This window comes from Herpailurus yagouaroundi, unplaced genomic scaffold (genome assembly GCF_014898765.1).
Source record: "Herpailurus yagouaroundi ecotype Mexico unplaced genomic scaffold, PumYag 332, whole genome shotgun sequence".
Lineage (NCBI taxonomy): Eukaryota > Metazoa > Chordata > Mammalia > Carnivora > Felidae > Herpailurus > Herpailurus yagouaroundi.
Genome location: NW_024412549.1, coordinates 306,981 through 330,576, shown reverse-complemented (window position 1 = coordinate 330,576; position 23,596 = coordinate 306,981). Strand labels below are relative to the sequence as shown.

General features: G+C 35.2%; 1 protein-coding gene across 1 annotated transcript in view; it reads right to left on the bottom strand.

Moving 5' to 3' along the window:
• Positions 1-6,203: 6,203 nt before the first annotated feature.
• TSBP1 (testis expressed basic protein 1) overlaps positions 6,204-23,596 on the bottom strand; it is an 85,475-nt gene continuing 68,082 nt past the window's right edge. Inside the window, exons 31-33 of the mRNA XM_040462546.1 lie at positions 12,731-12,751; positions 12,027-12,041; positions 6,204-7,286 (exon numbers count right to left, since the gene is read on the bottom strand). Of these exons, the coding sequence (XP_040318480.1) occupies positions 6,454-7,286; positions 12,027-12,041; positions 12,731-12,751 (869 nt within the window). The 3' untranslated portion in view covers positions 6,204-6,453. The remainder of the gene's footprint in view (positions 7,287-12,026; positions 12,042-12,730; positions 12,752-23,596) is intronic.

The following is a 23,596-nucleotide window of genomic DNA, read 5'->3' as shown; positions in this document are numbered from 1 at the left end:
ACTAAGATCGACTATATAAGATTGGCCATAAAACAAGTCTCAGTAAATTTAAGAAGACTGAAATTGTGTGTATGTTGTAAATGTAACAACAGTTTTAAGTTAGTAATCAATAACAGAAATATATCTGGGGAAAAAAAACCCCAAATACTGGGAACCCATAAGTTAAAGAAGAAATTAAAAATAAATTAATAAAGAGAAATTTAAAAATATTTTAAATAGAAATGAAAATACAACGTATCAAAATATTTGGTATGCAGCTAAAGCAGTGTTGAGGGACATTTATAGCCTTAACTTTTTACTTTAGCAAAGAATAAAGTCAAAACCAATGATTTAAATTTATGAAACTAGCAAATTTATGAAACTAGTAAATAAACCCAAAATAGGCAGAAAGAAGGACTAACAAAAGAGCAGAAATTAATGAAACAAAACTAATGTAATCAAAAGCTATTTAAAAATATTAATTCAATTGATAAACCTCTAGAGTTAGATTATTGAGAAAAGACACGACACAGTTACCAATATCAGGAATGAAAAAGGGCAGTCACTACAGATCCTTTAGATAGGGAGGTATTATGAATAACTTTAGGCCAATAAATCTGACAACTAAAATGAAATGGACGTGTCCCTTGAAAGACACAAATTTGAGTATTTCTGTAGTCCTGATTCAAATTGCATTCCCAACTGAAAACATTCCCTTCCAACAAAGAAAACTTTGGATCCACATAGATTCACTATGAATTCTGTTAAATATTTGAAGAAGAAATAATACCAATTCTATAAAAACTTTATCAGAAAATAGAAGACTGAACATCTTCCTACTAATTTTACTAGGTCAACATTACCAACACCAAAGAAAGACTAATTATAAGAGAAGTAAACTAGACCAATATCCCTTTATGAACGTAGATGGAAAATTCCTTAATAAAATATTTTTGAATCCAGCAATACATGAAGAGTTTATTACACTATGAGCCAGTCATACAAAGTTGGTGTGACATTTAAAAATCATATCAATCAACATAATTCTTAATATCAACAAAATAAAAGGAAATTTTTATGGTACTCAATAGGATGTAGAAATAGCATTTGACAAAGTTGCTGACAGCAAACTAGGATTGGAAAGGATGATCAGTACTTATGAATTTGAGATAATAGAGTAAGAGTTGGCAAACTCTGGCCCATGGGTCAAATGCAGCCCACCACAGGCAAAATCCAGCCATGCCCAGTGGTTTATATGTTACCTATAGCTACGTTTGCATTATAACTATAGAGTTTAGTAGTTGAGATAGTGTACGGCTTGCAAAGCTGAAAATTATTTATTATCTAACCATTTACAGAAAAAGTTTACCAATATTTACTATAGCACAATCATGAAGAGAATTAAGAGAATAAAAACCATAAAAAAGTCCAAGACACACACACGGATAAACCATTAGGAGGATTAAATGGGACTTCTAGAAATGATAAATGTTACTAAGTGACTAAAAACTCAATGAGCTGTTCAGAACATAGATACTGAAGAGAAAAATAATGAACTGGAAGGCAGACCTGAGGAAAGGACCTATATTTCATTACGGAGAGAGTTTTGAAATATGAGAGCAAGGTTAACAGAAAGAGATTTGAATGAGAAGGTCCAAAATCAATTTAATATGGGTTCCAGAAGGAGAATGTAGAAAGCATGGAGGAAAACAAAAGTTCAAAGAGATGATGTCCAAGAATTTTTCAAAATTGATAAAAGACATGACTCTGAAGGTTTCAGATGAGTAATTTCAAAGCAGGAATAATGAGAATGTACTACATACATAGTAGTGAAACTGGAACACCGAAACAAAGAGAAAATTCTAAGTGTAAGCAGTCAGAAAATGCCAAAGTAACTTCCAAACTGGGTATTTAGAGGACTTGTAAAGAGCAAAAACAAAGGCCAAAAGACAATGGATAGTAACTTCAATTAGCTTAGAGAAAATAAATTGCCAACCCAGAATTCCTTAGTCAGCAAAGATATTATTTGATAATGAAAGTGAAGTTGAAAAATTTTTCATAAAAAGTCCAAGGAGTTTATTATTCATAGACCTGGATAAAAAACATAAAGGATGCATGTCTAGAAGAAGGAAATCAATCCACAAAGCAAGGATTAAGATACAAGGAGAAATAGTAAGCAAATAGATTAGTAAATATATGAATAGGTCAAAATAAATATAATTAAATGTATTTAAGTGTAATTAAATATAATTATGACTAGTTTTATGGTGTTTTAAAATGTTTGTTTTATTTTGAGAGAGAGCATGTGTGAGCAGGGGAGTGGGGGAGAGAGAGAGGGAGAGAGACTCCTAGGCAGGCTCCATGTTGTTAGTGCAGAGCCTAACCAAAGGCTTGCTCCCACGAACATGAGCCGAAATCAAGAGTTGGACACCCAGTGGACTCAGCCACCCAGGCACCCCTATCTTGGCATTTCTTATTCAGCTTTGTTATCTCTAAATTCATTTTCCTGCTTTTCATATGCTTTTTCCCACACATAAAATGACTTATGGTAAGACTTCCATTCATTCTTTTTTCTTTCTGTCTTTATTCAGGTAAAACTTACAATAAAAACTGCACATATTTGAGGTGTAAGACTTGATTCCTTTGCCCTCCCCCCAGTTTTGTGGAGATGTAACTGTCATACAACATTATGTACGTTTAAGGTGTACAACCTAATGATATATGTACATATTGTGAAATGATCACAAGAATAAGTTTAGTTAACATCTGTCATCTCAGATAGTTAAAGATTTTTTCCTTGTGATGAGAACTTTTAAGATCTAAACAGGGCATCTGTGAACAGGGGAGGTGATGTTTATATTAGCTTATGTGTGAAACAAAATTTACTGTTGATTTTTTTAAGTCCCACTTGACTATCTTTATATTCAAATTTCTGAAAATTGCATATGTTTATTCATTTTCCTAGTATTTGCATTATTTTGGTAAACATGGTATTGTTTTGATAGCTCCCCTTCCTTTTTCTGGGATCCTTTAAGATTTCCATGCCTGTTTCTTTAAGGGAAATTTAGCAATTGTTTTTAACTGGCCTGCTTTTTGGTGGCCTTTAGAGAATAGCATATATGGTTATCATAGTTGGTGTTTCCTATTATGTGACTTATTTGCCTTCAAGACTTGGTGGGAATGAAAATGTTTTGACTGCAAGTTAGATGTTATGGAGAAGATACAGGGAGGATTCAATGGATCCATGTCTTCTGAATCCTTTGTTCAGTGGGGTATACATTCAGATATGCAGTCAGCTAAGCATGTTCGCTAAAGTCTTACTGCTTTTCAGTAGTTGCCTTGATAGGATCTGTGCTTTTTAGCAGAAATCTGAGAAAAGCTGCTTTTGTTATAGCTCTAAAACCTAATAGCTTGCTGCCAGATGGACCAGAGAGAGCTGTAGAAAATTATATAGGATCATGAAAACCTAAATATTTTCAATTATATGAAAAGCCTTCTGGTCACATTTTCCCCTGGTAACAGTATAATATATGTAAGAGATATGTCAACTAATACTGATAAAATCTGTAATGTGTATATTCCAGAGACATAGAAGTAATTTACAATATAAAAATCTCATGTTCATATTTGTCCTCCCGTCTCTCCCCTCCTTTTTTTTTTCAGTTCAGTTTTGCTAAATCTATGTGGTCCATCAAAGGCCTCAGGGTTATGTGACTTCTAAAATTGACTTAGGCTTCTAGACCTGTGGCAGGACTCTGGGCACACAGTAGAGATCCATGTAGTGGTTTGGATTGTGCTAGAAGTTATGGAACTGCTTTCTTTAGCTTGTGGTTAGGTATATTTATGAAATGTTTTATACTTTGGGCAGCAGGGACTAAAGTCTGATTTCTCTTTGTGTGTGTGTGTGTGTGTGTGTGTGTGTGTGTGAGAGAGAGAGAGAGAGAGAGAGAGAGAGAGAGAGAGGAGGAAACCTCTTTAAAGAATCCTAGCATATTAGATTAGTGTGAAAGGTTCATTGGAAGACATCTAGTTAGTCCAAAAGAATTTTATACTTTGAATTATGGGCTTATATTTTAAAGGAACCATAAAGATTACCTGCTCCAACTACCCAGCTGATTCCTAAAAATCTCCTCTGCAGCATTTCCACCCAGTGATTATTGCAATCTTAAGCTCTCCCTCCAGCACTTTTAGGCATCCCACTTGCTCTTATACTGAGATACAGATCTGTTACTTGGATCCTTCTACTCTTATTTTCCTTATTTTCTTATTTCCTTAATTTCTTATTTCTTCTATTCTTATTTCCTTATTTTCTTGGGAGCCATACAAAAATTCTCATCTAATCTATAATCATAACCTAGTATATGAAGATAATTCTCATTGTGTTCTTCTGTGTTTTCTGCACTAGGTAAAACTGCTCACTTGAAAGGATTTGAATCCCTTTGCATCATAGCCCTTCTCTCCTGAAGGCCCTGTACTTGATCCACATCCTCTGACAGAACTCAATGTAATATTCAGACTATGGGCCAACTAGCACAGAATAGAGTGCTATAAAGATGAAATTCCTAAAAACAATACTTAAAAAGCAGACTAAAATTGGTTTTATTGAAAGGCATATCCTGCAGCTACTTGCTTGTGTTTCTATTTTCTGCCTTCTTCCATTCCTTCCCCTGGTTGCCTCTCTTTGGAAGTTCATCAGTCACCTCCAGGTAGCAGCCACAGTGGTCTTTTTCTGTCCTTCCTCTCCTTGAAATCTTGGCTATCCTTTAAACACCCTTTCTCTAAATTCTCATCTTCTTTAATTATCAGAACATTTGTTCTACAGGTATTCCTTACATCTTCCCGTACCTTAATTTTTTTCTTCAACCTATTATATCTAACAGGCCCAGTTCTTGGACCTGTGCTTTTGCTAGCTTTGTACTTTCTTTTTTGGGGAACTCATTTACTCTGTGGCTTCAAATTATCTCTACTGGATTGACTTCAGACCCCCTATCAAATGACAAGTGTTACTTTGTTCCCTTAAACTCAGCAATTTGTTTTTCCCTCCCTGTGCCACACACTAGGTCCTAGTTATTGATTTTCTCTCGTCCAGTTTCAAGAGTTAGGGAGTCATCAGTTGTTTTTATTTCTTTTCCTTGCTCATATTTGGTTAGTCATCATGAGGTAATGATTTCTTCTTTGAAAAAACAGTTCATATCTACCCCTTCTATTTATTCTGTTTCCATCACTTATTACTCCAAACACCTCTTTACTAGATTTGCTACCTATGGCATTGCTCCTCTTCAGTGTATTTTGTGCAATCACAAGATTAACACATTGGTAATGCAACCTTATTCACCTAACTGTACTTCTCAAATACCCCAGAAGGCTTCCAGTTGCCTGATGAGTAAAATATAAATTCCTGGTTTGTTTTGCATATTCTTCAGTATCTTCTCTAACCCTCCTTTTCAAAATAGTACTCTAGAATGCTTCTCATGAGCCTACGTCACATAATTGCCTACTTCTCCTAGAGTGTGGTGTGGCAGTTTTGAATTCCTTTGCCTTTTTTTGTACTCTTCCTACCTCACTCAGTGTAGCAACATCTTATCCATCTTTTGAGACATATATACCACCATTCCTTTCTCCATGAAGCTGTTATCCCCTTAATTTTCTCATTCCTACAGGTTGCTAATTTGTATTATACTATGCATCTAAACTACATTTCGACACTCAGATTTTACTTTTAAAAAATTGTCATGTATACATATATTGTATCACTGTGTGTGTTAAACCCTACTTGATTGCAAAGGAGCTTGACTTATATTTTTATGTACCCATTACTGCTGGAAGAGTGCTCATGAACATTCAGCCTACCATCAGGAGCATTGATTGGTTAGTCTATCACTAAGTTAATGTAGTAGTTGTCAAAGGAGATTATACATTTCTTTAATCAAAATGTGTTGGGGCGCCTGGGTGGCTCAGTCGGTTGGGCGTCCGACTTCGGCTCAGGTCATGATCTCACAGTCCGTGAGTTCGAGCCCCGCGTCGGGCTCTGTGCTGACAGCTCAGAGCCTGGAGCCCGTTTCACATTCTGTGTCTCCCTCTCTCTCTGCCCCTCCCCTGTTCATGCTCTGTCTCTCTCTGTCTCAAAAATAAATAAATGTTAATAAAAAAAATTTAAAAAAATGTTTTATGAGAAGCCCTGGTTGGTTGATTGGTTAGGCTGAATTAATGTAATAGTTGTCAAAGAAAATTATACATTTCTTTAGTCAAAATGTTTATTTCAGAAAGTATCCAGTCTTTCTTGATTAAGTCATAATTATCAACTTAGAAAACAAACAATTGGAAGCTGAGATTTGTGGCTGAGAGGACTAAAAATGGTGAAAGAACTACAGTAGACACTCTGTGGATGTATAAATTAAAGGGATTCTGTAATTATGATCCATTTAGGCAATAACTGGGTTATGACTTGTATTTGGAGGATGGGAATCATAGTAATCAGTTGACTTTGCCCCTTACTGAACCTTCTGTTTTTTTACTCTTGACTTCTAATTCTTTCTTTCCTTTAACTTTGTGCTTTCCTTCATCACTTTTCTTCATAGTATCATTTTCTCCTGTATCTTTCTTCTTCCTTGCATCTCCTTTGTTTTTGTCCTGCTTTCCTTTATTCTCAGAACTCTCTTTTTTTACTTGGGACCCTTGTGCTTGTGGCATTCTAGACTCACTCTTCTTTACTTGGGACTCCTGTCTTTGTGGTATTCTGGTGTCACTCTTCTCTATTTGGGAGCCCTGTGTTTGTGGTATTTCAGACTCACTCTTCTCTACTTGAGACTCCTGCGCTTGTGGTATTTTGGACTCACTCTTCTCTACTTGAGATCCCTGTCCTTCTTGTGTTCTTAACTCACTCTGCTTTATTTGAAACCCCTGTCCCTGTGGTGTCCCAGTGTCATTCATCTTTACTTGGGCTTCCTGTTCTTGTGGTATTCTGGATTCACTTCTCTTTACTTGGGCTTCCTCTTCTATTGGTATTCCTGTGTCACGCCCCTTTATTTGGTCTTCTTCTCCCAGCATCCTGGTGTCACTTTCCTTTTTCTCAACCTCCATACCTATCTCACCGTCCTCCAACTCAATGCCTTTTGCTTTGCTTTTTGACTCTGTTTTGTGCCTTAAGGTCAAGGATTCATCAGAATCTGTAAATAAGATTTTCTTTAATGTTTTCTTGTTTTCTTCTTGGCTGTTCTCAGTCTTTGTAGTGTCTTCATTTTTTAGAATATGGGCCTTGAAATCTGACTTTTTTGCAACTTGTGCATCCGTGTGACCTGGAAATATAACTGAGCACACAACAAAAGTGCACATTTCAGGTACTTTCTCTTTATTCCTACTTTCCCCCTGATATTCGTTTCTTTATTTTTTGTCTTAAAGGTGACAAACCGGAGATAACTTGAGATTTCCTGAAAGTAGAAAATGGTGGAACTCTGCACTTAAAATTGTGTAAGTATTGGTAATATTCCAGACTCTCTTCAATAAACTGGAATATTAATCAAAGAAGAGCTCAAATGTACTATAAATGAACTGGCTGGCATTTGTTCAGTATATTATGGCTAATGATTAATGCTTAATAGCTAGAGGAGAATGTATTCTGAAAAGAAATGGAATTTATTTGTAGAAAAAAGTTTGGAAATAAGCAATAATTGCTTCTTAAAATAGAAAAAACCCTCTAAATATGCGTTGCATATTGAGTATAAGGATATCTCATTATTCAAAAGTAATAATAGTACTAGCTGATAATTATTGGGTGCTCACCGTACTTCAGGCACTCAGTGTTCTGAGCATTTTATATGAACTATTAACTCATTTAATCCTCACAACAACCATATAGGGCATTTTATTATCCCCATTTTACAGATGAAGAAACTTGAGGTACAAAAAGCTTAAATGAATGTGAATATGGTCATAGAGTTAGTAAGTGGTGGAGCTGGGATTTGAGCCTGAAGAGTCAGACTCCAGAGTTCAGTCTTAACCGATACTTTAGACTGCTTCTTATGACACCTGCAAACTCACGAGTTTCTGGTCCCTTTTTCCAAGTATAGGTAAGTTAGCTCTGCTGTTTCTCAATTTCTGTGAGATCTAATGAACTTGAATTTGTTAGCTTCTGCTTTTTTTTTTTTCTTCTTCTTTTTTTTAGTGATTTGGTTCCCCGGATTAAGAAAAAAAAATTATCTATGCTACTAAGAAGAATTCTGTGGGTTCTTGCTGTGAAGCAATGGGATGCCTTGCCTTAAGAAAACCTATTTAAATATTTAATGCAGTAGAAAGGATACTGAATTTAAAAGCTGAATCAGAACACTTGGGTTTAGTATTCTTGCCAGCTGGGTTTATTTGGGCTACTCCCTAACGTAATCAGTTACTCCCTAAAGACTTACTGCTCTGCCCACTTTGTAGAGTAATTTAAAGATTCTGGACAAATGTTTAAGGAGCATGGCTTTTACAGACAGACTGCTTCAAATCCTGGCTTCATACCTAACTAACTTGGGCAAACTTTACTTTCTTATCTGCAAAATGGGAGCAATAGTAGTAGCTACTTCACCGAAGTGTTATGAGGATTAAATAATATTATCTAAATAAAGCACCCAGTACAGTGCATGGAACATGGTGGGTAGTGCAGTAAGTATTGGCTGTTACTACTACCAAATGAGATAATACAGGCAAAAACTCTCTCTGATCTATCAAGATAAGGCATTCTTAGTTCCAACCAAATACTTTAGTGGAATGTAAATTGCATTACCGGAAGATTTCTTACTTAAAAATTGTCTTTTTTTTTTTTTTTTAACAGAGAAAGCCTTTTGGTATGTTTAGGGTTTGACGTCTGAAATACTGATCCACACACAACTGAATAACAAGTTGTAAAAAGTGAGACATTCCTACATTAGGTAATAAGGTAACTATAAATCTGACGGGATGCTGCAGTTTAGTGCTTTCTGTTTGATATTTTCAACTTCTGGCACCAAAATAAAACAGTAAGAATCTTGCAATAATGCTTTCTGAACCTTTTGTGTATTTTTTCCTCCCTAGTGCTTATTTAATAAGCTATGGGTACCGACATTTTATTCTAGACAAACTCATTTCCAATTTACTAATGAAAATCAGTGGTAATATATCCTAAGCACTTTTGTACTGAGAAAGAGTTCAAAATATTCTGATACCTGACAGTACCACCAGTGGCTACTTATTTTTGAGGGGGGAGGTGTGGTGTGTGGTGTGTGGTGTGGAGAAGAGTATGTGTTTCCACTGATGCTTCCAACCTGACAAATTCTGTGGAATGTACTCCTAAACAAGCTGGGTGTTTTCAAATATGGGAATATTTTTAGTTTTATACCATCTCTTGGGAGTATTTGTTTCACGTTTCGTACTGTGTATATTACTGCAAGACTCATTTTAAGCAAACTTTATCTCCTAAATTGTATGGATTTTGTTAATCAAAGGCAAATATTCTAGGGTTTGATGAAACAATCAATGTCTATTCTAGCTACACTTTTCCTAATTTTACAGGATTTTAAAGAATTTTATTCTTTTTCCCACTAAACTGAAAAGTACTTCTAGTCATTTCTAATAGTATCTTCATATCTTTGGTTTAGTGTTTTTGCTGTATATTTTCCATCTTGAACTTAATAGCATTGCAGAAGTAAGCCACAAATCATTAGTCCACCAAATTCTAAGTTCTTCTCTCCCTTCTTTTAAATTTTTAGATAGTGCATACATCTTTTTTTCCCTTTGGATCTCATAATCTCCATAGTATAAATATTTGTAAGTCCTGGCTCAAAGTCCATTTATTGCAGATAGTAACCTGTACAGCAAAATTCTAATTTTAAGGGAAAGATTTAATCAAGACCTTGGAGGTCATTGTATTGTATTCAGGCTGCTTAAAGATTTTAAACTGGATTAATTTTTGTTAAAGCTGAAAGATGAATTAGCGATCATAGTAATAATTCTAATTATGCAATACTTAAAATAATGCAGCAACTAGACTATGGGCTTTATTAGGAAACTAATCCTATTGGGTTCTTTTAAAAAACTTTTATTTTAGGGGCGCCTGGGTGGCTCAGTCGGTTAAGCATCCAACTTCAGCTCAGGTCATGATCTCACGGTTTGTGGGTTCAAGCCCCGTGTCGGGCTCCGTGCTGACAGCTCAGGGCCTGGAGCCTGCATCAGATTGTGTGTCTCCCTCTGTCTCTGCCCCTCCCCCACTCACACTCTGTCTTTCTCTCTCTTAAAAATAAATAAACATTAAATTTTTTTATTTTTATTTTCCTAATGTTTATTTATTATTATTTTTATTTAAACTCAAGATCAAAAGCTTCTGTACAACAAAGGAAACAACAAAACTAATCCTATTAGGTTCTTAATCCACTGGCTGTCAGGGAGCTGTCTAGACCATAAAGATCTGTTCAGCACTAAGAAGATGACTCATTATAGATCTCAGGCCATGAATTAGCATTAAAAAAAAAATCATATACTTAATTAGCTGATTGTGGAGGTGAGAAATAAAGAGACTTAACTTGAGAGGGTGGTGAAGTTTGATGCACTGTTCTGTCTTAAATCTTTTTTGAACAATGAATTAAACCTTAATCACTTTTTGCTAAAAATATCAATTGAGAAGAATATGTTTGAAATATTGTCAACAAGGATATATCTTTTACAAGAAAGCATTTTAAAAGATTGAACTGATTTTTGTTCTGGCAATTAAAAAAAAAGCATATTCATTAAAAATGAATTCACCTCCAGGGAGGGACTTGGCCTATGATCCCTTCTCAAAGCCCTCTTTCGTTTTGTAAGGAAAACATACACTTATCACCTTCCCCATGTGGGGAGGGCATATGAAGGATGTAGATATGTCATGATTGCTTGAATGCATATTGTTTCTTGTACTATAAATCCAAAGAAAACAATTGTCCCTTTTAACTTCACCTCCTCCAACTCCCCACTGCCACTCACAAACCCACTCTCCTTCTAGTGTGAACTGAAAAAGAAAGACTAAATATAAAGGCATATTTTGTGTTTGTCGGTATTTACAGTGTTGAGATTCTTGAACTGTATCTTATTAAATTTAAGTTTTACTTGCTTCTTATGATTGTATATTTACAGAGTTTTAAGAATTATTATTCTGTTTCATATGATTGTCTTGAAGAGCTGAGGCATTACACAATCCTAATAAGAAATCTGAATTTAGAAGACAGTTAAAAGCCCAACATTGATTTAAATGGGATGTCTTTTGTTTTTAAATTATTCTTCTGTGTACATTTAATTATATAGCTTCACTAGTGGAAGTACCTTTATATTAACAAACATTTTATTTATAGATATGGTTTCAGGACTAATCACCAAAAAGGCATTTGTGGTTCAGTAAAGAAGGCAATGTGTTGGTGTGGGAAGAGTATGTACTTTGGAGATGGGAAGTCCTAGATTTAGATCCTGACACTGCTTCTTACCAACTCCTTAATCTTGGTCAAGTGTCTGAGCCAATTTACTGATCTGTAAAGTGGGGAATAACAATAGCTACCAGGCAGGCTATGGTAAAAATGAGATACTGTTTTTGAAAATGCCTAGCAGAGTATACAGTATATAGTAGGTGCTCAATGCCTACTATTCCTCAAAAGTAAAGTTACTTAGAAGCCAAGAAAAAATAAAGTTTTGTTCTTAACTACTTTTTCTATTAGTATGATTCAGTGAGCCTTCACTTATAACTAAAAAAGAGTTCTCAGTTACCAGCAAAGAACTCAACAGAATTTAGGAACCAGTCTTTCTTTCACTATATTTTGCTGGGAGTCAGAAAGGAGATTGTTTTTCAGAGCCTAGAAGATGGCCAGAGATTATGGCATCCTTTTCTATGAACTTCATCTCCTCTGCAGCAGTATCTCTAAAAGTAGTAATTTAAAATATTGGAAGATTCTCGAGGATGGGAACATTTAAAATAACCTTAGAAACACAAGTCTCTATTTTGGGAGTAGAAACAGCAATTACAGAAAATACCTATAAACGATGTAAAATTTCACAGTTGAGAATAAAGAACTTACCCATAGGAGTTAGTGCTAAAAAATAAAACACAAAAGATTAATCAATCAGTGTGAATTTTCTAACTCAAGGAAAACCCTACTTGCAAGAATACCCTATATAGGTGAATGCAGAAGCAGGACCTTCAGGCATTGTAAAATATCCCTCTGTTTAACCCTCAGGAGTGCAAAGGCTCCACATCCTACTTCACAGAGTATTCATTGAATACTTAGGGAATATCTATTTTATCAAAATTCAAGTGATTGCATTTCCTACTTTCATTGTTCTGTCACAAATCATTTTTTAACCCACTCTCTTTTAGATCAGTTTGAAAATAAATGTGTATTGTTGGTTATTTATCAAAATCACCATCTTGTCCTGACATTTATTCTTTATATGTCAATTTTAGGTGAATTTCTTTTTTTTAGTAAAAATTATCCATTGCCAGATGATACCACAAAGAAAACAGATGCCTTGTGGTAAACTAGCTGGGAATATATGCTCCTAATAATCTTTGGTAGTAAATAACCAAGATATAATACAAGACCATTGTATTTTGTTCCAAAAGGGAGATAGAAAAGGGGAAATCAAAGTATGAGAAAATCACTTATTTAAAATATTGACTCTTCTAAGGTAAAAGAACTTGAAATGCAAAACAATTGAGTAACAAAAACTCAAAGGTTCTGGACACAGAAATAGGTAAAGCAAAGAAATGACCCAAACTTACTGATTTTTCCAGAACTGTCCACTGAAAGAGACAAAGAAAAAAATATCAGTAGATATTGGGCTTTTCCTTCTTCACCAACCCCCAAGCTTCTGCACTGGATGGAATCTGTGTCGTAAACAATGAAGTTCCTTTTAATTAATAGGGAAACTCCATCTTCCCTCCCCCTTCTTTTAGCCTATCGTAGTTTTAGAAAGATCTTGTGATTAGCTATTTTATTTAAAAATTTTTTATTAAAATATGTTTGGCATATAACATTGTACAAATTTAAAGTGTATAACATGTAAATTTGATGGATTTGTATATAGTAATATAACTGCCATTATAGCAATAATTAGAACCTCTATCGCATTACATAATGATCCTTTCTTGTGGTTAGAATCATTAAGATGTGGTCTCTTAGCAAGCTTCATGATTATCATACAATATTATTGTCTATGTTCACTATAATATACATTAGATTTCTAGGGCTTATTTACTATGTGTTGAAAGTTTGTACCTTTGAACACCTGTCCAACCCCGTCCTTCCCCCTCTCCCCGGCAATTCCCTGGTAACTGCCATTTTACTTTCTGTTATAAGTTTGGCTATGTTAGATTCCACATATAAATGATGCCATACAGTGCTTGTCTTCTGTCAGACTTATTCATTCAGCATAATATGCTCAAGGTCCATCTATGATGTTGCAAATGGAAAGATGTCCTTTCTCATGGTCAAATACTGTTGCAGTGTGTGCGTGTGTGTGTGTGTGTGTGTGTGTGTGTATCTCACATGTTCTTTATCCATTCATCCATTGGTGTGGGCAGTTAGATTGTTTCCATATCTTGGCTACTGTGAATAATGATGCAGTAAATATGAGAGTATATGTATTTATTGATATCTTGTTATCATTTCCTTTGGATATATACCTAGAATATGTGCCAACTTTTTTTTTTAATTTTTTTTTCAACGTTTATTTATTTTTGGGACAGAGAGAGACAGAGCATGAACGGGGGAGGGGCAGAGAGAGAGGGAGACACAGAATTGGAAACAGGCTCCAGGCTCCGAGCCATCAGCCCAGAGCCCGACGCGGGGTTCGAACTCCCGGACCGCGAGATCGTGACCTGGCTGAAGTCGGACGCTCAACCGACTGCGCCACCCAGGCGCCCCTGTGCCGACTTTTTGATGAACCTTCAGGTTGTTTTCCATAGTGGTTGAGCCAATTTACATTTCTGCTAACAGTATACAACGGTTCCCTTTTCTCTGTATCCTTGCCAAAACTTACCTCTTGTGTTCTTGATGAGAGCCATTCTGGCAGGTGTGACTTGATATCTCATTGTGGTTTTGATTGCATTTCTCTTGATGATTAGTGTTGCTGACCATTCTTTCATGTGTCTGTTGGCCACTTGGATGTCTTTGGAAAAATTTCTATTCAGTTCCTCTGCCAATTTTGCAATCAGATTCTTCTTTGTTATGGAGTTGTAAGAGTTCTTCATATATTTTAGATATTAACGCATTATCTAATATATGGTTTGCAAAAAGTTTTTCCCATTCCATGGGTGGTCTTTTCCTTTTTAAAATTTTTTCGGTTGATGTGGGGAAACCTTTAGGTTTGATGTAGTGCAACTTGTTGGTTTTGGTTTTTGTTGTTTGTGCTTCTGGTGTCGTGTCTAGAAAAATCAATGCCAAGACCAACACTGAGGAGCTTCTTCCCTACAGTTTTTTCCAGGAGTTATATGGTATCAGGGTCTGTGTTAAAATCAGTGGTCCATTTCAAGTTAATTTTTGTGAGTGGTGTAAGACAGGGGCTTAATTTAATTGTTCTTTATGTTTTTTTTTAGTTTTTACGTTTAATCCAGTTACTTAATATACAGTGTTATATTAGTTCCAGGTGTACAATATAGTGATTCAGCAATTCCATACATCATCAGATACTCATCCTGACAAATGCATTCCATCACCTGTTAATCTATCTTCCCACCAACCTCCCCTCTGGTAAGCATCAGTTTGTTCTCTGTAATGAAGTCTTTTTCTTGGTTTGTCTCTCGTTTCTTTTTTCCCTTTTGCTCTTTTGTTTCTTAAATTCCACATATAAGTGAAATCATATGGTATTTAGCTTTCTCTGATTTATTCTGCTTAAGGTTGTACTCTCCAGCTCCATCCATATTATTGTAAATGGCAATATTTCATTCTTTTTTATGGCTGAATAACATTCCAATGTATATATGTGTGTGTATGTGTGTGTGTATATATATATGTGTGTGTGTATATATATATATATATATATATATATATCACTTTGTCTTTATGTAGGTATCTCTATATCTGTCTATCATCTATCTTTCTAGTCTCACTTCTTCTTTTACCCATTCAGCAATTGATGGACACTTGGGTTACTTCCATAATTGGGCTATTGTAAATAATGCTGCTATACACATAGGGGTGCATATATCCAGTTGAATTAGTGTTTTTGTATTCTTTAGATAGATACCCAGTAGCAAGATTGCTGGATCATAGAGTAGTTCTATTTTTAACTTTCTGAGTAACCTCCATATTGTTTTCCACAGTGGCTGTACCAGTTTGCCTTTCCACTAACAGTGCATGAGTGCTCCTTTTTCTCCACATCCTCATCAACATCTTTTGTTTCTTGTGTTGTTGATTTTAGCCATTCTGACAGGTGAGAGGTGATATCTCACTGTAGTTTTGATTTGCATTTCCCTGATGATGAGTGATGATGAAAATCTTTTCACGTATATGTTGACCATCTGGATGTCTTCTTTGGAAAAAATGTCTATTCATGTCTTCTGCCCATTTTTAATTGGAGTATTTGTTTTTTGATCCTTGAATTTTATAAGTTCTTTATATGTTTTTGACACTAACCCTTTATCAGATATATCATTTGTAAATATCTTCTCCCATTCTGTAGGTTGTCTTTTAGTTTTGTTGCTTGTTTCCTTTGCTGTGTAGCAGCTTTTTATTTTGATTTCGTTACAATAGTTTATATTTACTTTGGTTCCCTTGACTCAGAAGATGTATCTAGAAAAATGTTGCTACAACTGATGTCAAAGAAGTTATTGCCTGTGTTCTCTTCTAGGATTTGTATGGTTTCGGGTCTCACATTTAGGAATTAGATCCAGTTTGAATTTATTTTGTGTATGGTATAAGAATGTGGTCCAGGTTCATTCTTTTGCATGTAGCTGTCCAGTTTTTCCCAACACTTTCTGTTGAAGAGATGGTCTTTTTTTCCATTGGATGATCTTTTCTGCTTTTGTCAAAGATGATAATTGTGGGTTTATTTCTGGGTTTTCTGTTCTGTTCTATTGATCTTTGTTTCTGTTTTTGTGCCAGTACCATACTATTTTGATGACTACAACTTTGTAATATAACTTGAAGTCCAGAATTGTGAAACGAAGCCTCCAGCTTTGGTTCTTCAAGATTTCTTTGGCTATTCAGTGTCTTTTGTGGTTCTGTACAGTTTTTAGGACTGTTTATTCTAGCCCTGTGAAAAATGCTGTTGGTATTTTGATGGAGGTTGCATTAAATGTGTAGATTGCTTTGAGAAGTATAGATAGTTTAACAGTGTTTACTCTTCTAATTCATGAGCATGGAATGTCTTTCCATTTGTTTTATCTTCAATTTCTTTCATCAGTGTTTTATTGTTTTCAGAATAGAGGTCTTTCACCTCTTTGGTTAGATGTATTCCTAGGCATCTTATTATTTTGGGTGCAATTGTAAATGGGATTGCCCTCTTAATTTCTCTTTCTGCTTCTTCATTATCCGAGTCTAGAGAAATGCAACACATTTCTGTACATTGATTTTGTATCCTGTGATGTTACTTAATTCATTTTTCAGTTCTAGTAGTTTTTTTTAGTGGAATATTTAGGGTTTTCTATATATCGTATCATGTCATCTGAAAATAGTGAAAGTGTTACTTCTTCCTTACCAATTTGGATGTCTTTTATTTCTTTGTATTGTCTGATTGCTGTGGCTAGGACTTCCAGTAGTGTGTTGAATGAAAGTAGTGAGAGTGGACATCCTTATTTTGTTTCTGACCTTAGGGGAAAAGCTCTCAGTTTTTCCCCATTGAGGATGATGTTAGCTGTGGGTTTTTCATATATGCCCTTTATTATGTTGAGGTATATTTCCTCTAAACTTACCTTGTTGAGGTTTGTTTTATCATGAATGGATGTACTTTGTCAAATGCTTTTTCTGTGTCTGTTGAAATGGTCATAATGGTTCTTACGCTTTCTCTTATTGATGTGATGTATCACACTGATTTATTTGCAAATATTGGACCACCCTTGCAGCCCAGGAATAAATCTCACTTGGTCATGGTGAGTGATTTTATTAATGGATTTGGATTTTATTAATGGATTTGGATTTGGTTTGCTAGTATTTTGTTGAGGAATTTTTCATCTATGCTTATCAGAGATATTGGTCTGTAGTTCTCTTTTTTTCATGGTGTCCTTAACTGGTTTTGGTAATGCTGGCCTCATTGAATGAATTTGGAATTTTTCCTTCCTTTTCTGTTTTTTTTGGAATATTTTGAGAAGAGTATATATCTTCTTTAAATGTTTAGTAGCATTTGCCTGTGAAGCCATCTGGCCCTGGGCTTTCGTTTGTTGTTATTTATTTTTTTTTAATTACGGATTCATTTTTGTTGCTGGATATTAGTCTGTTCAGATATTCTATTTCTTCTTTCAGTTTTGGTAGGTTATATGTTTCTAGGTATTTATATCCATTTCTTCTAGTTTGTCCAATTGTTGGCATATAGTTTGGCGTATAGTTTTTCTTAATATTCTCTTATGATTATATTTCTGTGGTGTTGGTTATTTCCCCTGTCTTCTTTGTGATTTTATTTATTTGAGTCCTTTCTCTTTTTTGTTGATAAGTATGGCCAGAGGTTTATCAATCTTACTGATTTTATTTTCAAAGAACCAGCTCCTGGTTTCATTGATCTATTTTTTTTTTTTTTTTTTTTTTTTTTTTTTTTTTTTTTTTTTTTTTTTAGTTTCTATGTCATTTATTTCTGTTGTAATCTTTATAATTTCCTTCCTTCTGCTGCTTTGAGGTTTTGTTCATTGTTTTTTTTTCTTGCTCCTTTAGATGTAAGTTTACTTTGTTTATTTGAGATTTTTCTTGTTTCTTGAAGTAACTTCCTTCTTGTAACCACTTTTGCCAGATCCCAAAGGTTTTGGACAATTGTGTTTTCACTTTCATTTGTTTCCATGTACTTCTAAAATTTTCTTTTATTTTCTGGTGGACCCATTCATTGTGTAGTAGCATATTATTTGGCCTCCAGCTATTTGTGGTCTTTCCGGATTTTTCTTGTGTTGACACGGCATCTGAAGTGGGCTCCAGGCTCTGAGCTGTCAGCCCAGAGCCTGACATGGGGCTCTAACTCACGAACCATGAGATCATGACCTGAGCCTAAGTCAGACACTTAACCGACTGAGCCACTCAGGCATGCCATGAATGTATTTGTTAAATCTATCTGGTCCAGTGTGTCATTCAAAGCCACTGCTTCCTTGTTGATTTTCTGGTTAGATAATCTGTCCTTGGATGTAAGTGGGGTGTTAAAATCTCCTACTATTATTGTTGTTCTGCATGTATTTATCTTGTTTTCCCAGCACCATTGTTAAAGAAACTATTCTTTTTCTATTGTTTTTGGCTCCTTGAGTATTAGTTGACTTTATATGTGGGGGTTTAATTCTGGCCTCTCTGTTCTGTTGGTTATGTGTCTACATTCATGTACAGTTTTTATTACTATTACTATTTATAATATAGTTTAAATTAAGGAAGTATGATACCTCCACTCCCCCTCTACCTTCCCCCCAGATTGCTTTGGCTATTCAGGTTTTTCTGTGGTTCCATACAAATTTTAGGACTGTTTTGTCTATTTCTTTCTTTTTTTTTTTTTAATTTTTTTTTTCTTCAACGTTTTTATTTATTTTTGGGACAGAGAGAGACAGAGCATGAACGGGGGAGGGGCAGAGAGAGAGGGAGACACAGAATCGGAAACAGGCTCCAGGCTCTGAGCCATCAGCCCAGAGCCCGACGCGGGGCTCGAACTCCCGGACTGCGAGATCGTGACCTGGCTGAAGTCGGACGCTTAACCGACTGCGCCACCCAGGCGCCCCTGTTTTGTCTATTTCTTAAATGCTGTTTGTATTTAAGTGGGTCTTACATTGAATCTATATATGGCTTTGGGTAGTATGAGCATTTTAACAGTATTAATTCTTCCAGTCCATGAACACAGGATATTTTTTCATTTGTATCTGTTTGGATTTCTTTCAGCTAAATCCTGTAGTTTTCACTTCCTTGGTTAAATTTATTCCTAGGTATTTTATTATTTTTGATGTGTTGTGAATGGGATAGTTTTTTTTATTACTTTTAGATATTTCATTATTTGTGTGTAGAAATAATGCATGCTGATTTTATATCCTGCAGCTTTACTGAAATGGTTGATTAGTTCCAACAGTTTTTGGCTTTAGTCTCTGGAATTTTCTATATATTAAATCATATCATCTGCAAATGGTGACAGTATTACTTGTTCCTTTGCAGTTTGGATGCCTTTATTTCTTTGGCCTAATTGATCTAGCCACAGCTTCTAGTACTATTATTGAATGAGAATGGTGAGAGTAGGCATCATTGTCTTGTTTCTGATCTTAGAGGAAAAGCTTCAAGTTTTTCACTGTTCAGTATAATCTTAGCTGTGGATTTGTCATATGTAGCCTTCATTATGTTGAGGTATATTCTTTGTATAACCAATTTGTGCAGTGTTTTTATCATGAAAGGAAGTTGTGTTTTGTCAAGTGCTTTTTCTGCATGTATTGAGATGATCATGTGATTTTTATCTTTCTATGAAAGTGATGTATTAAATTTATTGATTTATGTGTATGGAATCTGACATGCATTCCACGTAAAATCTCATTTGGTCATGGTATATAATCACTTTAATGTGTTCTTAAATTCAATTTGCTAATATTTTGTTTAGAATTTTTGCATGTATATTTATTAGGGATATTGATGATCTTTTCTCGTAGTAGTGTTACCTGGCTTTGTTATGAGGGTAATGCTGGTCTCATAGAATGGTCCAAAGTGTTCCTTCCTCTTCAAATTTTGGGAAGAGTTTGTGAGGGATTGGCATTGATTCTTTAAATATTTGGTAGAATTTACTGGTGAAATCATCTGGTCGTGGTTTTCTGTGTTGTGAGGTTTTTGATGCCTGATTCAGTCTCTGTACTTGTCATTTGTCTGTTCAGATTTTTTTTTCTTCATATTTCTTTCCATGCTTCTAGGATTTTTTTTCATTTTTTTTAGATTATATAATTTGTTGGCATATAATTGTTCATTGTAGTCTCTTATGATCCTATATATTTCAATAGTATTCATTGTAATGTCTCCTGTTTAATTTTTAGTTTTATTTTTTTGAGTTTTCTTTTTTCTTAATCTAGCTAAAGGTTTGTCAAATTTTTTTTAATGTTTATTTATTTTTCAGAGAGAAAGACCGTGTGAGTGGGGAAGGGGCAGAGAGGGAGGGAGACACAGAATCTGAAGTGGGCTCCAGGCTCTGAGCTATCAGCACAGAACCTGATGCAGGGCTTGAACTCTTGCGTGGTGAGATCATGACCTGAGCTGAAGTCAGATGCTTAACCCAATGAGCCACTTAGGTGCCCCTGGTTTGTCAATTTTTTTAACCTTTTCAAAAAACCATCTCTTAGTTTTGTTGGTGCTATGTTTTTCTGGTCTCTATTTCATTTATTTCCACTCTGATCTTTATTATTTTCTTCCTTCTGCTAAGTTTGGGCTTAATTAGTTCTTTTTCTAGTTTTTTTGTGGTATAAAGTTAGTTTGTTTATTTGAGGTCTTTCTAATTTCTTAATATATGCATTTATTCTATAATTTTTTTCTCAGAACTGCTTTTGCCATATCCCGTAAGTTTTGACATGTTTTCAGATAATTTTTTAAATTCCCCTTTGACTTCTTCTTCAACCTGTTGGTAGTTCAGAAGTGAATTTAGTTTCCAGAGTTGTAGATTTTACAACTTTCCTTTTATTGTTGATTTCTGGTTTCATACCATTTATATCAGAAAACATTGTTGGTTATTATTTCAGTCTTCCAAAATTTGCCAAGATTTATTTTGTGAGAATGTTCCATGAGCAGTTGTGAAGACTGTGTATTCTGCTTTTGTTGGATAGAATATTCTATATATTTTTTCTAAATCTGTTTAATCTAAAGTAGGGTTCAATTTCAGTGTTTTCTTGTTGATTTCTTTTTGCATGATCTATCCATTGCTGACAGTGGGGTATTGAAATACCCTACTTTTGTGGTATTGTTGTCTATTTTTCCCTTCAGATCTGCTAGTATTTGCTTAACATATTTAGGCACTTCAGTGTTGGCAGTGTATATATTTAAGATTGTTATATTTTCTTGATGTAGTGACCCCTTTGTCATTATATAATGACTTTATTTGTCTTTGTTACTGTTTTGGGCTTAAAGTTTCTTTTGTGTGATATAAACATAGCTATTTCCATTGTCTTTTGGTTACCATTTGCATGCAATATCTCTTTCCAACTCTTCAATTTGAGCCTGTGTGTGTCTTTAGAGCAGAAATGAGTCTCCTGTGGACAACATATGGTTGGGTTTAGTTTTTGTATCTGTTTAGCCACTTTATGCCTTTTGATTGGTGAATTTGATCCATTTACATTTAGAGCAATTATTGACATGTAAGGACTTACTGCCATCTTATTGTTTTTTTGTTTGTTTGTTTGTTTTGTTTTTGTATCTCCATTGCTTTTTTCCATCTGTTTCTGCTTACTTTTGTAAATTGGTGGTTTACAATGGTGACATGCTCAATCTCCCCTTTTTTATTTTTTGTAAATCTCTAGACTTTTGCTTTGTGGTTACCATGAGGCTTACATAAAGCATCTCATAGATACAATAATCCACTTTATACTAATGACAACTTATTTTCATTTGCCTATAAAGGCTTTATTCTGTTCTATTTTTGATGTCACAATTTAGCTCTTTCTACTAACAAATTCATTAACAAATTGAAGTAGCTTAGTTATTTTTAATACATTTTTCCTTTAACCTTTACGTTATAGTTAAGTGCTTAACACACCATTCTAATATAGCATTACCATCTTTTAATTCTGTTTATTTCTCACCTTTCCCAGGGTGTTGTGTACTTTCATATGTTTTTATGTTGCTATTTAGTGTCTTTTCACTTCAGATGAAGGACTCCTTTCAGTATTTCTTGCAAGGCAGATCTAGTACTGGGAAGTCCTTCAGCTTTTGTTTTTCTGGAAGAGCCTTTATTTTGCCATCGTGTCTGAAAAATAACTTTGCCAGGTAAAATGGCTGGCAATTTTTAACTTTTAATATTTTGAATAGATCATTTCATTCTATCCTGGCCTATACAGTTTCTGCCAAGAAATCTGCTGATAGCCTAATGGGGGTTACTTTTTTTCCACTCTCTGCCTGACTTTAAGATTCTTTTATTTATCATTAATTTTGACAGCTCCACTGTCATGTGTCTTGGAGGTCTTTTTGCTTTGAGGTAATAGGGTGTTCTGTTAGCTTTGTGGACTTGTATGTCTGGTTCCTTCTCGAGGTTTGGAAGTTCTCAGCTAATATTTCTTTAAATAAACTCTGTATTTCCTTCTCCTTCTCTTCTCCTTTATTTTCTTGTAACTAAAATATTTCTCTATTCCTGTTCTCCAAGTCATCTATTCCTTCTTCCATCTGGTCTGCCCTGTTACTTAAGCTCTATTGCATTTTCATTTCACTTATGAATTCTTCAGCTTCAGAATTTGTTTTTTAAAAACAATTTCAATTCCTTAGGTAAAGAATTCATTCTCTTCAATAATTTTATTTATGAATTTAGTGAATTGCCTTTCTGAGTTTTCTTGTAACTCATTGAATTTCATCATAACAGCTATTTTGAATTCTTTTATCAGCTAAAACACAATATTCTATGCCTTATAGTTTGTTTGCTAGAGAATTATCATTTTTTAAAATGATACCTATTTCCTTGATTTTTCATAGTATTTGACAATATGTGTTTTTGTGTTCACATTTGAAGTAGCAGACACCTTCTTTAGTTAAGAATTTATGGTAACTTTGTTTCTTGCAATTCAGGGGTCAGGCAATTAGAAAATCTTTCTTTTGTATTCCAGAAGGTGGTGTTTCTCCTCAGGGCTGCACTTGGCAGCACATACAAAGAACTGTCAACAGAGTGGGAGGAGCTGTGATTAGCACCTGGGGCCTCATGGGGAAGGTGGGTGGGTGGGAATGGACAGGGATAGATACTTTGGAGGGTGCCTGCTGCTAGCCCAGTAGGGGGATCCTTAGTGAGGCAAGGCACTACCAGCGGTCCATGAGCAGACCTCCTGCTTAAATCTAAAAGCAGAGAGCAGGAAATGCATTCTTTCAAGTGCCCTGTGATATTTCCCCAGTCATAGAGGTCCTTCCTCTAGGTGCAGCCCACACAACTGGAGTAGCCAGATGGTCAATCACTACTTTTGCTTTCCATCTCCTGTGCAGAATTTGCTTCTGATACTACTGAAAGCCCAGTGCCTTGCAGACACCCTAGGGAGTGGGGCCAGTTTGGTGATTTCCTCCATTTCCCATGCCTTGTCTCTATCCCACTATGATGGTGTGCTAGATTCCCTGGTGAGGTAAAATTGACCTCAAAAAATTCCCTATTGGCTGTGGGTATGTGCCCAGTTTTGTATTCTCCTGGTTCCCTTATTCTTGATTGTGGGGAGTGATGGTGGGGCAGGCTCATGGACTCTTTTGGATCCACTGTCCCCACTGAGGTCCTATGTGCCCACTTTTGGAGGTACAGATGGGTAGAAACTCCTGGATATTGTTATACTGTCCAG